We start from the raw sequence: 15,807 nt of genomic DNA, 5'->3' as shown, positions 1-15,807 counted from the left end.
GAGATGTGCCAGTTTTCATGGCAGGAATATTAGCCTGAAAAGGTTTATCAAAAATCAGTTATTTCATATTGACTTTGAGGATCAGATTAATTGTGATCAACTTTCATAAAATGGGGCTGGAATTTACTGTCAGATGATGAATCAAGAGCGGTTTGAGGGTTGACTTTATGGGCAGCTAATTAAATATACAATAGAGGTCTTGTTCCAGTAAGCTTTTTAATAAGCTTAGAAAAACTTCCTGAAATCCAGATTCTTTCCTTCCATCAGTTTAATAGGAGGAAAACCCTCAGTGAACAGTTTCATGGGAGTCTCAGCTATTGGGATACATGGGCAGTTTTGTCCTCTCCTAATTAAAAAAATAAATCATAGCTACTTCTGTAGATAATCTCTGCGTACAGTCTTATGTTTATAGATTTCCTTTTTGCCTTATGTATGTAGGGCTTTATGGTTTATAACTTGCCTTTAGGTATCTTTTTAAGTTTTACAACTCCACGAGGGAGGTATAGATGTTTTCACTTATTCCTTATAGATGAGGAAGCCAAGACTCAGTTTGTGACCCTCCCAACATCACACAGATATCAAGAGGCAGAAAAGGGCTTCCGGTCTCCCAAGTCTGGTGCTCTTTTAACTGTGTGATTTACTAGTCTTGTGTGACACTGGCGTCCGTTTGACAAGCCTGGGTTCACGGCCTCTACCACTCCCCCTCCATTTCCCTCCTAACTTTTTTTTTTTTTTTTTAAAGATTTTGTTTATTTATTTGCCCTCCTAACTTTGTTTTCAGAAAAGTTACAAAGAGCATACAGAGCTCCCCTTTCCCCCACCTGTTAACATTGTATGTTGCTATGTACCTTCTCACAACCAGGAGACTAACTTGAGTGCGTTACTATTAACCAGACTTCAGACTGTATTTTCATTTACCACTTTTCCCAGTAATCCAAAGTACCATATTGGGTCTAGTTGTTGCGTGTCCCTGATCTCCTCTGGTCTCCTGTATTTTCTGTTTTTCCTTGGTTTTGATGACCTTGACAGTCTTGAGGAGTACTGGTCAGGTATTTTGTAGAATGGCTCTCAATTTGAATCTGTCTGATGTTTTTCTCAGGATTAAAAGAGGGTTTTAGGATTTGGAAGAACACCGCAGAGTTGAAGTGCCCTTCCCGTCACATTGTATGGGGTGGGGGGTGGGGGACTCGTGGTATGGACATGAGACATCACTGGTGATGGGAAACTTCATCACATGGTTATGACAGTGTTTGCCAGGCTTCTCCACTGTGACACTATTAGTGTTTTATTCCTCACTTCTCTGGAAGCAAGTCACCCAGTCTAGCTCATCCTGGGAGGGAGGGCTTGAACCCCATTCCTGGAGAGGGGTGTATTTATGTTTATTATTGGAATTCTTCTGTAAGGACAACCACCTCTTTGAACCTGTTTATTAATATTATTGACTTATGTTCTTTTATCACTGTGGATTCATGTTTGTTTATTGTACACTTGGGGTTATAATCTGATAGTAGGTGATTTATGTTATTGTTTAGATTGTTCCACTGTGGGCCACGGGGAGGGTGGGGGTGCTCTTTGAGATTAGCCCTATGTTCCTTGGACAGGCCCTCAGCCTGGGGTTTTTAGGTTTTTTGTTTTTGTTTTTGTTTTTTTTTTTGTTTTTTGTTTTTTAAGCACTTCCTGACTTTCTGGCCCTACAAAATAATCCAGGCTCTTGTATTTTTGCTGCCCCAGCCGTAGAATCAACCATTTCCCAAAGGAGCCCTGGTTCATTTCTACCCACTTATTTAGATGTATATTTTGTGAAAGTTTTTTTAACTTTTTAAAGCTTTAAATAAATAGAAATTTTTCTCTGTCAGCCTCTTCATTTGAAAAATAGTAGTAGTCTGTCTCTTTAACGTATATAAAAATTTATCACCTGATACAGTAGGTGCTATTTTCTTTTGGGCTTTATGTACACATTTGGGCATATAGGATCTGTGTACTGTAACTGTTATAGTTTTTGTTGTTGTTGTTAAGATCACAGAGGAATTACATTTGATTTTCTCACATTGATAAGGAAATAAAAGAAGTAAGGATACTATTAAAAGCTCTTGTTGATAACATGCTTTAGTACTTGGCAGACATTGCAAATGACGTGTTTGTGTCTTTGAATGTTTTTCCCCTTATGGTTGTCTGTGTAAATTAGCGCATTTAGTCAAATCCCAGCTCCCTCTGATACATCTACTGGTTCAGCGTCCATATCTGCTGTTTCTGGCCGTGCTGCTCCCAGTGTAACTGGGGAGGCGGTGTGTGCACGCAGAGCACGCGATCTGTGCGCGCCCATCGGCTGAGTGAGCGAGGGACCAGAGGGAGGGTGAACATCTCGAAGCTCGTAGTTTTGACAGCAAGTTATGTCCTCTGAATATAATACAATTGGCTCTTGAATTTGCATGTTTTTAAGTTTATTTTCTTTGTAAATTTTCATGGAATTTTATAAAAATGCTGGTCTCTGGTGGATTTGAAATTAGGAAAAAAAACTGCTTCTTAGCTGCTGATAGTTTCAGAAGCTCTGTGCACAAGAGATCAGCTGGGTTTGTCGGATCGCTTGCTTGCAGAGCAGCTCACATAAACTCAGTGTAAAAATCAGAAGAAACAAGTAAGACTTTGTCTTATTGGTTCATGGTACCGTGAAATCTATAGGCAGTTTGTGTTACTCACTTGTAATCCCCTTACCACTGTAGACCTTGTTGTTTCTCTGGAAGCCTATAGTTTTGTCTGAGGAATGTGGTTAGACAACCCTTAATTTATCGGAAAAAGACATTTTTCTCTCTAAACATCATCAGCATGGATATATAGCATTTAGTTACTGCTTATAAGAGATTTGGTTTGTTAATGTGGGTATTTTCTCTTCTGTTCTCTGCAGTATTGATGTGTGTTTCGTTAAGGAGAAATGCATTTACTCTTAGTGCTTCTGCTTCTTAGTTAACTGAAATGGGCTGGACTGATCATTTTGGCAAAGTAAAATACATTCTTTGCCTAATTAATTAATTTGCCTAATGCCTGCCATGAAATGCATTTTTTTTTAAGCCTCTATTACATTCACATCGATGCTTATTTACGTGAACTAACATTTGGAAGTACATATTTCAAAGATAATTAATTTCATAATTTAGACTTTGGGGTGTGCGATTTGTTTGCGTGTAACATTGCTTTCTGCTACTGACATCATAAGTTTATTCTAATAACTAAACAAAGCTTGGAACATATTAAGGAAGTTCCTGATTCTGAACATTTTAAGTATTTGAATGTAAAGCAGACTCTTAAACTAACCTAGACATGCAAGTGTTTGGCTGATTTGGAGGCAGGAAGATATTCTAGATGGCCACTCAAGGTTTCTTCCAGCTCTTTGATATTAGTCTTTTTCATGTATTTAAAAAAAAATGGTTTGACTTAAAAACGCAATTTTCTATTAGGAATTTATACTATGTGTATGACTTCAGAAGAACCATCTGGAATCACTTATGTCAGGTGTGGAACCATTTATCCTGTGTGCTGAGTTTTTGAATGTGGATATTTCCAAAATAGCTGTAATGGCAACACTAACTGTTAACCTTCTGTCCCCGTGTAATGTGATCCCATCCTTGTAGCTCTTTCCCACTGCTTTGCTAGAAGGGCCAGCTTGAGGTTACTAGCGTTCTGGATTAATACAGAGGAACAGGCAGGAAGAGGGACGAGCTGGGAAGCCTCTCTCTTTCTTGACAGGGTGGGATGGGGACTCCGGCGCTGCCGGGCAGTGCTGAACTCTGGTCGGCGGCCTGGGGACAGGGAAGTGTTGGGAATGGAGGTGCTCCTCAGCAGACGGGCATTTCTTGCCCCAGAGCTCTGCTTCCATGATAAAAAGGGTATTGGGGTAAGACTAAAAGAAATAACCGTGCTATTTTCCACACACAGCAGGAGCTCTCTTCGTCTGAGTAGCAGGAGAAGGAGGTTCCCTTGCTGTAAACTCGCCCCTTGGCATCGGGTGTTGGTACTCACTGTGTCTAAGCCCGGCCGTGGAGACAAGGGCGGGACGGCCACCGCAAGTTGTGTGCGCGTGCGGGAAAGTGCACTGAGCTTTCAGAGAAGTGTGCGTGGCTTTTTCATCATAGGTCCTGGCCTGAAGCCAAGGCTTATGAGGATTCCGTGTTTCTCTCTGCCTAGCTCTGTCCCCTACCGGGCCATGTTTCTAGTAAATCATCACAGCCAAATTAGAAAGTTTGAAGTACCAGGACCATTTTGTTCGTCAGTATAAATCAGCCTTGTATCTGGTGTTGTAAAGTGTTTGGTCCACAGATCTACACGGGGAAGAGTGGCAGTGATTTCTGTTTAAGCCAGTTGAAAAAAAGCACCAAGACCATTTTGTTAGGTATATTGGCAAAACATACGTGTATTTCCATTTTCAGGGAGACCTTACAAACAAAAGTGTAAATTTTTTTCACTCAGCAATGCTTAACTTCCAAATGTATATAATTTTCTTAGATTGATAAAGGAAGCTGGCAAACAAGATCCAGAGCTGGCTTACATCAGCAGCAATTTTATAACTGGACATGGCATTGGAAAGAATCAGCCTCGGAACAAACAGATGGAAGCAGAATTCAGAAAACAGGAAGAGGTAAGTTAAGTTGAAATAATTGTACAATAACAGTTTTCAGAATATATATAAACTCTGCTCATAGAACTCCCTTTCTGCATAGTTGCTCGGCATTTTTTTTGTAATATAGAATATTTGCTCGTAGATAGACCAGCTGTCTCCTATGAAGTAGCTATATAGTGATTCATATGTTCAGAATTAGAGGAGCTGTCTGGTAAATCAATTTTCTCTTAATTGCCATCGACCTTTTCATTTTCCTTTATTGGACTGATGGCATTTCATAGAAAAACAAAGCATGTATAACCATAACTCCTGTTGACTCCGTATGACTGAGCAACAAAATGAATTTTTTTTCCTAGAAAGTGTTTTGTTTTCCATTTAAAGTCCTGCCTTGGTTGAATATGTTAAAGATTCTGGCTTAATTTTTTTCATGCATTTTAAGATTTTAATACAGGAGACAGCATTGTAAAGATGTGAAACCTAATATAGTGTTCTGGCTGGCAAACAAAAACTTTTTATTTGAAGTTTGTTATTTAACTTAAAGGTAGAATAAGTCACGTTGAAGTTCATTTTCTATGTTATAGCTTTTTGATACTATTCCAAGTTTGGGGAGTCCAATAGCCAGCCAGTGTGATAGATCTGCTTAAAAGCCAGCTTACTTTACTTATCCTGGATTGAGAAATGATGTTATTTTAAATTTAGTATGAAAAAATTTTCACTTAATATTTTAATCAGTAGTTCTGATTCCTTAAGTTGTGAATGTCCCAAGATGCCAGAAAATAAGTAATGCCTTACTCGTAATTTTTAAGTTACAAGTATTTTAGGGTTTTTAGTAAAAGAGTTTTGATGTCTTTGGAGGGATGTTGGCACAGTCTCACAGGCTCACAAACATAAGACACTACCACGGAGGGTCAGAGTATCAGCAGGATTCCAGAAGTGGATTCATTTGGTCATTTTGTTGGTTAGATTCTTTTGTGGCCATTGAAGAAGCCAGCCTCTTCAACCCGAAGGCTTTCTGTGGTTTGTACATACTTATGTATGGTAAAAAGTCACTTTGATTTTTTAAGTCCTATTCAGTTGAAAACTGTCATTAAATCAGAGTCTCTTTGCCCATGTGTTCACGCATCTTGAATTTTGTATATAGTGTTGTCATTTTCTTTAGCCTGCGCTGAAAGACTTAGTGTATCCAGAGTATGTGTCAGAAATGACAGTTGTGGGACTCCTGGGTGGCTCAGTCGGTAAAGCATCTGCCTTCCGCTCAGGTCATGATCCCAGGGTTCTGTGATCGAGTCCCGCATCAGGCTCCTTGCTCAGCGGGGAGCCTGCCTCTGCCTGCAGCTCTCCCTGATTGTGCTTTCTCTCTCTCTGACAAATAAATAAATTAAATCTTAAAAAAAAAAAAAAGAAAGAAATGACAGTTGTCACTTATTTGTACTATGCTGTTCCTTTGGAAATTTCTTAGAATTGCTTTTCGTGGTGGACTTTTTTCAGGTCCTTAGGAAATTTCGAGCACATGAGACCAACCTCCTCATTGCAACAAGTATTGTGGAAGAGGGTGTTGATATACCAAAGTGCAACTTGGTGGTTCGATTTGATTTGCCCACAGAGTATCGATCCTATGTTCAGTCTAAGGGAAGAGCAAGGGCACCGATCTCTAATTATATAATGTTAGCAGATACAGACAAAATAAAAAGTTTTGAAGAAGACCTTAAAACATACAAAGCTATTGAAAAGGTAAGGTCCAAAAGTCAATATGGTATTTCTAAGTTATATTTTATGTGCAGAAAAATAAACAGCTTTTTATTTGCGGAGAACAGTCTCAGCAGGGGTGCCCAGTGTGTACATTATAAGAAAGTCAAGTAATTACAGAGCCAGCAGTATTTTACAAAGTGTTTGAAAGCTCACAGTGAAAATGGTCATGTGGGTTATGGGGGGAGAAGCATGGAAAATGTCCTGTTAGTGTGGACAGTGTAGTCACAGTTGAGTGAACGAGTTGTGGAATGATTGGAGGGTGATGACTTAGTCCCTGTCTGTGTGCATGTATGCTCACGTACGTGTGTGTGGGTGCGTGTAGGTACGGTACTGTGCAAATCTTGTGCGCATATAGCGAGTGTCTCTACATGATTGGAGCTGGGGGACTGCTTTGAGAGGGAGTTTCTGCATCAGGGGACTTGGAGTATTAAAGTGTGTTTAGGAGAGAGAGCAGTTTTGTGTAGGGAGAGCTTTTTCTGTAGGTACAGAGGCAGATACCTGACATGTGGCAAAGAAAATACTGTTCTCATCATAAAATCTGTTTCTACAACGTTCAGATCTTGAGAAACAAGTGTTCCAAGTCAGTTGACACTGGAGAGCCTGACGTTGAACCTGTCGTGGATGATGACGATGTGTTCCCACCATATGTGTTGAGGCCCGATGATGGTGGTCCACGAGTCACAATCAACACGGCCATTGGACACATCAATAGGTATGATATGAAATCACTTGCATGGAAAAACCTAGGAGTATTGCAAGATTTAAGTCTAAACCTGTGAGTATTGTAGTGTTTACCTTTTGCAAATATTCACCAGTCTTTCTGTTTATGGCTTGTACTATTTTGATGGGAGAAAGAAAAGAAGTTGCTTTTTTCCATTCGTTCTTCTTTTTGATCAGAAGGCAAAAACAGTATTGTGCAGCAATAAATGTTTAGTTTTTGTTGGCAAGGCTGACTTAAGGCATGCTTATTTTAATTAGATTTTACGTAATTTTGTAGTGCTCACTAATTTTTATTCTGAAATCTGTTGTTTTTTGCCATGGATGTTAAAGGATGTTGAATTTTCCATTAGCTATGATAAAAGATTATGATAAATTAACTCACTTTTTAAATTATGTTCTAATTTACTTTGTCCTGAATTGGTAATAACATTTCCAAGACCGAAGAAAAGCAGATACATACCTAGATTGTGTGTCAGGATAAATTTCGTGCAGAGGCAAAATAAAGGAGCAACTGATGTAAGATTTTCTTTTTTTTTAACTTTTTATTTTGAAATAATTTCAAACTTTAAAATGTGGCAGGAATACTGCAGAGAACTCCCATTTACCCGTAACTCACCTGCAGAGACCCATTCAGGTTTCACGAGAATGTTTTTTTGTAGTGAAAGGATTCCAAGCCAGGATCAAGGGTTGTATGAGTTTTTCTCTCTCTTTAGTCTCCTTCAACCTGGAACCATTCTTGTCGTTCCCTGACCTGAATGACCTTGCAACTTTTGAAGATTTATAGGCCGATCATTTTGTAGTCTGTCTCTCAGTTTGGCTTTATCTGATATTTGCTGATAATTAGCTGCAGGTTATGCACTGGGGGCTACGTATCACAGAAGTGATGCCGACTTCTGCTCATCCCATCCTCCTGGGTGCACTTGATGTTGGTTTGTGCTCTTACTCGTGGTGGCGGCTCTGATCACTTACGAAAGGTCTGCCAGCTTTCTCTGCTGTCAGGTTGCTTTTTCTCCATTTATAATGAGTGTGTTATTTCATGGGGCGGTAGTTTGAGACAGTATAACATTTATTCCTCTTCCCAGTGTCACCCATTACTTCGAGTATCCATTGGTATATCTTGTGTTAATTGATTATTGCTGTAGTGTCTGCAAAAAGGTGATCTTCTAATTCTATTATTCTTTCTGTTTGTTGGCATTCTGCTGGAACGAAGAGCTTTTCTCTTTTCTCCACTTAACTTATTCTCTTTATTTTTGTATATAGTATGAACTGACGGAGTTCTGTTTTATTCAATGGGTTATAGTCTGGCTACTGTCATTTATTATTTTGATGTTAAAATTATGTCAGATTTGGCCAGTGGGAGCCCCATCAAGCTTGTCTTTTTACGTCACCATTATTCTCGATCACTTCCCTATTTTATGGCATACTAAGATTACTAGCCTCAACTTCTATTTTCCCTGCCCCAGCCTTGGCTATTTCTCCAAAAGGTTCTGCTTTCTTGGAGTGGCAAATGACTGGTGTTTAGAAACCAAAATCTGGGCGCTGAGCGCTGGGTGTGCTCATTGCCCCTGGTGTATTGCTGCTGCCAGCCTCCTTAGACAGAGCTAGAAGCTACATTTGTGCGTGTGCGTGTGTGTGTGTGCGCACGCGTGTGTGTGCGTGTGTGTGCGTATTCACATACAGCTTTATTCTGTGTCTGACTACCTATGTCGTCTTCCCTTCACTTTTACTGTCACACCACAGGGTTCATTCTAGCTTTCCTCTCTTTCGTCTTTATTTCTGGCTTCTTCAGTAGTGAGATAGGACTCCCGTTGTCCTCAGAATCGTTACTTTTATGTCCAATGTCCCTGAATGTAGCCAGTCTCCTTCTCTGCAGGGCTCCCACTGTGTTTGGGTGCCCTTACTGCACAGGTCCTGACCTTACAGGGCGGCTGCTCATTCCAGTGCCCTCCTTGTGCGCATCCTGCCCCCACCGATGACCTTCCTGTTCCAGCACACTCCTTGCTCAGTCTCAGTACCCTTGAAGCTAGCCTCCTGCACTGCCCTGCTATTGCTAGCACCTTCTCCTGCTGCTGCTGTGGGGGTGTGGTGGGGGAGCGGGGGTGGTCTTCTTCTGATGCCTTCAGTTGTGTCAGCACTGGGCTGTCCTTCCAGCCTCTTCTGATGCCTTCCTTGAACGGGCCCTGAGAGTTTGTGGCTGCATAGACACTAGTAAGGAACAAACAGTGGCGACGTGTTCTCTTAGTGGATTCTGAACAGTATTTTCTGTACTCTGTGGTCGTATAGGACATATGTATCTACTTAAATTCAAGTTTTAATTTTAATTAAAAGTAAATAAAATTTAAAAATTAGTTTCCTAGCTCCCTCACCTCATTCCAAGGGCTCAGTGGAAGTGTAGACACGGAACATCATTGCAGAGGATTCTGTGGAACAACACTGTTCCATCTTATTGAAAGTTCAAAGTGGTGAAGCTCAAACTTCACGTATAAAAACCAGTCCAGTAGAGGGGAAGAGGGACATGCGAAATTAAACTTGAGGCTGTGAATATCAATACAGATTTTTTTCCTCCCTTTCTCAGGTGTAGATTTAGCATCAGAATTTCTTTTTCTTCACAGATACTGTGCTAGATTACCAAGTGATCCGTTTACTCATCTAGCTCCTAAATGTAGGACCCGAGAGTTGCCTGATGGTACATTTTATTCAACTCTTTATCTGCCAATTAACTCACCTCTCCGAGCGTCCATTGTTGTAAGTTTAGAAAAAGAACCGATTGTGCTTTTAAAGTATGTCATTAATGGATTGTTTTTCAGCTTCTCTACGCCAGCCCAAGTTATAGGGAAATTTAGCTTTAAATCTGTTCTCAAGCATTGGTTTATAAATCTCTTTTGTGGTCCACTACATGTTCAGACCTTCCGTAGACTGTATGAGTAGATAATCTGAAGTTCCCTCTAGGATCTTACTGATATCAACATTCAGCTGTGGCTTAGACACTTACAGGGACAGAATTTATTTATTAAATATATTTGGGCTTCTCTAGCTGTTTTGTTGTTCAGTCAAAAATCTGCCTTTGCGTAACTGCCGTCCTTGGTCCCAGTACTGATTCCGAGATATTCCAAGATGACTAATTTCTGTTGCACATGAAAATTTGTGAGTGCTATTAACGTGTATGTTACAGCCACGTTTTGACACATCTTTGTTTTTTTCTTATTTGTAGATTAGTGAAAATAAGCTACATTAAAATCTTACTGACATTTGTATACATTAAAATTGTCAGATCTTCATTATAAGTTACCTAGGTTTTGCTGGGCAGGACTTTTAAAAATGGCTATTTCAACTGTGGAGAATAGGGTTTTGGCAAACTTGCTGGCATTTTTCAAAATAAACCACTTTGCTCTCATAAAATTCAGGTTTAAAGATACTGGTTTCATAGAAATGTTGTGTGTTAATGATAGATAGCTATGCGCACGTACAGTGGACATGTTTTTTGTTACTTTCAGGGTCCACCAATGAGCTGTGTCCGATTGGCCGAAAGAGTTGTAGCTCTCATTTGCTGTGAAAAACTGCACAAAATTGGTAAGAATGTTTGAAAAGCACATGCAGATAAGAATAAAGTTGAAAACATTGTCTAACAAAAGGGTATCAAGGACTTGATAGGTCCCTGAGGATTTTGTGGCGTTGTGAACTTTGTTCTCGCTGTGCGGTGGTGAAGACGGCTGGAGATCTGATGTAACCCGAAGGTCCTGTGACACGGACCAGCTCTCCAATCGCCGCAGGTCACTGCAAACAGCTGCGGTGTATTTGCTCCCTTTACTGACCCCTCGTCAATACAGAGAGGTCTTCCTGTCACTGCTGAATCACAGACACTTGTGTTTCACTGGGTCAGGCTCTCAAATTGGTTTACAGATTCATCCATTTTTTTAAATAGAAGTCTTCCTTTCCGTAGACTTTGTAAAACAATGGTTATGTGCTGCTTTTCTGTTTCAGTATTATTTAAGAAACTTTCCTTATTGGAGTAGAGTTGACACACAGTGTACCGTGGTTTCCGGTGTCCCGCAGAGTCTGCGTGATACTCTGCTCACCAGACGTGCAGCCCCCACCCCCCCGACGTCAGCGTACGGCACTGTCCCGGTACCCTGCGCTGCAGTCCCCGTGCTGTGCTTTGTGTAGACGCAACGTTTGCATCGTAGAACAGAATTCGTGGCCCTGCTCACACTGAATATGTGGACGCCAAAGTAGACTGCCTGACGCACGACGTCCGATCAGTTTGTGATGTGAAAAGTATAGAGGCTTTAGCTTTGGTTGCCCTTCCCGTGCTTTCTAACGTACTGCTGCTCTGGACTCTTCAGGAATGAGAGAGGCAACATCTGGATTGTTTATGTTCACTGTCTGCATCCCTTAGGTGAACTGGATGACCATTTGATGCCAGTTGGGAAAGAGACTGTTAAGTACGAAGAAGAGCTCGATTTACATGATGAAGAGGAGACCAGCGTTCCAGGAAGGCCGGGTTCCACCAAGCGAAGACAGTGCTACCCAAAAGCGGTTAGTATCGGTTAGCACCGAATACAAAGCTAGCCTTTCTGACTTTTTATTTCCTGCCACATCAAATCCACATTCCTCTGCTTGCCTTCCCAGACCTTGTAATCTGGCCCACTTGGGCTCTCCGCTCACTTCCTCCCATGACCGCTTCCCTCCGATCAGCCAGCCCCCCTTCCCACGTGCTCTGTGTGCACTTTCCCACTTAGGACGCTGCTTTCGTTTTTCTTCTCAAAAGGAGTGCGGACCCTTGTCAGATTCTATCTAGAATGAGTCTATTTTTTTTGCTTCATTCACTTTAGTGGTAAGATTTTTGCTTTCCCTATGTTCGGGGCTAAGACAAAAGAGGATTTGTATGATAAAATAGGCGAGCGAAAGGGTGCCCACTGCACATGTGGGCAGCCCGGCTGACGGTGACGGCAAGGATTTGTCCGGAGCTAGGCCGTGGCCCGCCAGCAGTCAGACCCGTCCTGTCAGCATGCTGTCTGGCTCCGTGTGTCGCATCCTGGCAGGATTCGTGCACTACGACGTCCCCGAGTCGGATTTCTAGTTAGAGCCCTACCAGGTTGAAGGACTCATTTTAAAAATATTTGCTCGTATTTGTCCCCCATAAGAATCTCAAACAAAAGCAAAAATTTTGCTGTGTATTTTCATCTTAGCCTAAAAGTGCGGTTCTTTTGTTTCATTTTCGCAGTTGCATTGAGTTTCTACTTTTAAAGTTTTCACTCAGTTTCACTTGAGCATTTTCAAGATTCAAAATCATGTCGTTCATTTAAAAATTATGACTGTGGCCCGTTCCCTGAAATGCTTGTTTCCCACCCTTCCTCCTCTCACATTTACCCCAGAGACCACCAGACTTGTTTCGTAGGGCAGAAGTCATCATTAATAATAAGTGTTTTAATTAACAAATACATTTTGGATTATCTGATATTCTGTTACTGTAACCATCTCCTAGCCGGCTTTTCTATGCCTTTTAACTACAGATGCAATCATTAATGTCCCTGTGGCTCAGAAACTGCACGACTCTCCTGCATGGGGTTGTATGAATATTGAAAGTTTAGAAACAGTCTCAGATTCATTAAATTATGGTTTACCCATATGCTTAGATAACCATTAAAAATGATACAGACAAGAAAGATATTCTCATTGTAGTAACTGGAGAGAAAAATCAGGTGACAGCAGTCTTCGTTGTACCATTCCATACGTAATGGAAAAAACACGCACGTGTATATGTTTATCTACATTTATACGCAGGAGAAGGTCTGCAGGACGCCGCAGTGTATCAGAAGTTAATCCAGGTTATCTTTATACAATCACGTAGGACTTCTGAAATTTTGCATTTGTTTTCTGATACTCTGCAGTGTTAAAAGACTAAAAATCGAGAAGGAAAAGAGTTCTCTAATCAAAAGAAATAAATGAATAGTGTTTCAAGACGAGACCCTACAGGGTTTGATTGTTTCATATAATTTTGGTGTTAGTTTTCTCGTCAGCAGTGCAGCATGAGGTAGGTGACCGCGGGCCACCTTGCAGCCCAGACCTGAGAAGTGTTGGCTCTGCAGCGGGGTTAAGTAATTCAGTCTCCCTTCCTGGGTATTTCTTACCTTTTTCTCATCAGCTTTTAGTAAAGCTAGGAAGAAATTTGTTTTCTTGCTGGTATCTGGGAAAGAGGCTGTTACACGTGATCTCGATGCTTAGGTTTTCTTTCCAATTCTAGATTCCGGAATGTTTGAGGGATAGCTACCCCAAACCCGATCAGCCCTGTTACCTGTACGTGATAGGAATGGTTCTGACGACACCCTTACCCGATGAGCTCAACTTTAGAAGGCGGAAGCTCTATCCCCCTGAGGACACCACAAGATGCTTTGGAATACTGACAGCCAAACCCATACCTCAGGTAGCCGGCTCCTTATGACTCTGATAAAAATGCCTTGTTGTTGCAGTTGTTGTGTTTAAGGGAACAGCTATTTATGAGTAACTATTTTTTGTTACCTCAGAATGTTTAGTATTTAAAAATCAAGGTGTCCCTTCTGTTTCCTGGATTGAAAGCGTCATTCCTCCTCTGAAGTTAAATATTTCTAACGGAATAAAATACCTGTTGACTTTGGGGATGCTTTGTCTGTCTTTTTGCTAAGATCCCGCACTTCCCTGTGTACACGCGCTCTGGAGAGGTGACCATATCCATTGAGTTGAAGAAGTCTGGTTTCACGTTGTCTCTGCAAATGCTTGAGTTGATTACAAGACTTCACCAGTATATATTCTCACATATTCTTCGGCTTGAGAAACCTGCACTAGAATTTAAACCCACAGACGCTGATTCAGCATACTGTGTTCTACCTCTTAATGTTGGTAAGAAGGGCCCAGACTCTAAAGTGTCCACTGATAGTAGCTCAGAAAAGGGACGTTTGCTCACCGTTAGTTTGTCGTGGATGCTAGAGAACTCCCTTACTGGGGACAGCTCTATCTTAGACACATACATGAATATATGGCTTAGGTGAGAATCTTCTCTGTTGTACATTTTAACCAGCTAAAGAGTCTTTTCCTTCCCTAAGTGAATGACTCCAGCACTTTGGACATTGACTTCAAATTCATGGAAGATATTGAGAAGTCTGAAGCTCGCATAGGCATTCCCAGTACAAAGTATTCAAAAGAAACACCCTTTGTTTTTAAATTAGAAGATTACCAGGATGCAGTTATCATTCCAAGGTGGGTATTGAAGTGGAAAGCAAAGGGTTGGTGGTATTTTGTTTCATGAGATTCACTGGTTCGTGTGGAAACGTCAGTGGGCTCTAGCGTTGAGGTCCCTAGTAGGAAGTTGGGGTGTCTCTTCCTGACTTCCTCTTGTAAGAAACAACACTTGGAAGGAACACTTGCTGGTGGAGGGGTTTTACCTTGGGAAGCTCGGATCACCTAAGTGATGTTGAAAGGCTTTCTTAAAATCTTCATCCTGTTAATCCCCTCTTAAAGGGTCGGACTATAAATAATAGCTTCCTAAACTTTTAATAAGGAGTAATGAATGGTATTAAGTGCAATGAAGTAGTAAATCAGAATGCTTTTTTTCCTTATTTCATAAAAATTTAGGGGATAAATTTTTTGAGCAATAAATTTATAGGAACTTTTCATAAAAGTAGAGTACTGGCTATAATTCAGTCTTTCTCTTTTTTCGTCTTTGTTGAGGCCATATTTTAAATGTTAGCTCTCATCAAACTAGTAATCCCGGAAGTGGTGGGTGCCTCAGTGTATTTATGTGGCTGGTGCCTTTCACATATACCTATTAGTAATGCAGGGTTCTTGCTCAGTTGGTGGGACACTGAAAGCTTTCTACCCTGTTCATACTGGTGAAATGAAGAGATATATAAAGTGCTGTTAGCGTTGAGGTGTTAGCAAAGCACGGTTATTTAGAATGCGGCTAATAGTTGAGAATCCGTTTTCACTTAATATAAATGTACTTTTTGTCTTACACCCACTTGAAATATATTATTTGGAATTGAAATTTTCAATTATTTGTGCTACTTATTTTTAACCTTTGAACTTGCTTTAAAATCGTCATTTGCATTTTCATATGGAAAACATTTGTTGAGAATAGTTGTCTTTAAGTGTATTGTTTTACTTTTTTAGATACCGTAATTTCGATCAGCCTCATCGATTTTATGTAGCTGATGTGTACACTGATCTCACCCCGCTGAGTAAATTTCCTTCCCCTGAGTATGAAACTTTCGCAGAATATTATAAAACAAAGTACAACCTTGACCTGACCAATCTCAACCAGCCACTGCTGGATGTGGACCACACATCTTCAAGGTGAGGGGCTTCAGAAATGACATCTGAAATTCCGCTCGAGGCATTCTTTACAGGGTCAGCAGACACTAACGGGTTCACTGTCCCCATTGCCCACCTGTAGACTCTCTGAAATCAGGAGACTCTTTGCACGCGAAACTGCCCAGGGTGGGGCCCAGGAAGGAGTCTGCACACTGAAGGTGTGGAACCACTGTGAAGAATGTACCTATTTGAATTTCCGTTTGATAAAATTATTTTGAAATTCTTACAGACTTAATCTTTTGACACCTCGCCATTTGAATCAGAAGGGGAAAGCTCTTCCTCTAAGCAGTGCTGAAAAGAGAAAAGCCAAGTGGGAAAGTCTGCAGAATAAACAGGTAATGTGTTAATTGTTACTAGATAATATTTTGAAAGATAAGTTT

The 15,807-nt window shown here is 40.7% G+C and overlaps 1 protein-coding gene across 1 annotated transcript in view; it reads left to right on the top strand.

Moving 5' to 3' along the window:
- Positions 1-15,807, top strand: part of DICER1 (dicer 1, ribonuclease III) — a 69,513-nt gene that overhangs the window by 36,369 nt on the left and 17,337 nt on the right. The window contains exons 11-21 of the mRNA XM_087856207.1: positions 4,498-4,630; positions 6,101-6,343; positions 6,919-7,073; positions 9,694-9,826; positions 10,576-10,651; positions 11,478-11,617; positions 13,326-13,505; positions 13,744-13,957; positions 14,161-14,314; positions 15,227-15,409; positions 15,657-15,762. Of these exons, the coding sequence (XP_087712333.1) occupies positions 4,498-4,630; positions 6,101-6,343; positions 6,919-7,073; positions 9,694-9,826; positions 10,576-10,651; positions 11,478-11,617; positions 13,326-13,505; positions 13,744-13,957; positions 14,161-14,314; positions 15,227-15,409; positions 15,657-15,762 (1,717 nt within the window). The remainder of the gene's footprint in view (positions 1-4,497; positions 4,631-6,100; positions 6,344-6,918; positions 7,074-9,693; positions 9,827-10,575; positions 10,652-11,477; positions 11,618-13,325; positions 13,506-13,743; positions 13,958-14,160; positions 14,315-15,226; positions 15,410-15,656; positions 15,763-15,807) is intronic.

The sequence above is a fragment of the Ursus americanus genome, chromosome 26, assembly GCF_024610735.1.
Source record: "Ursus americanus isolate L20-20 chromosome 26, mUrsAme1.1.p, whole genome shotgun sequence".
In the NCBI taxonomy this organism is placed as follows: Eukaryota; Metazoa; Chordata; class Mammalia; order Carnivora; family Ursidae; genus Ursus; species Ursus americanus.
This window is presented reverse-complemented; position numbering and strand designations above follow the sequence as displayed.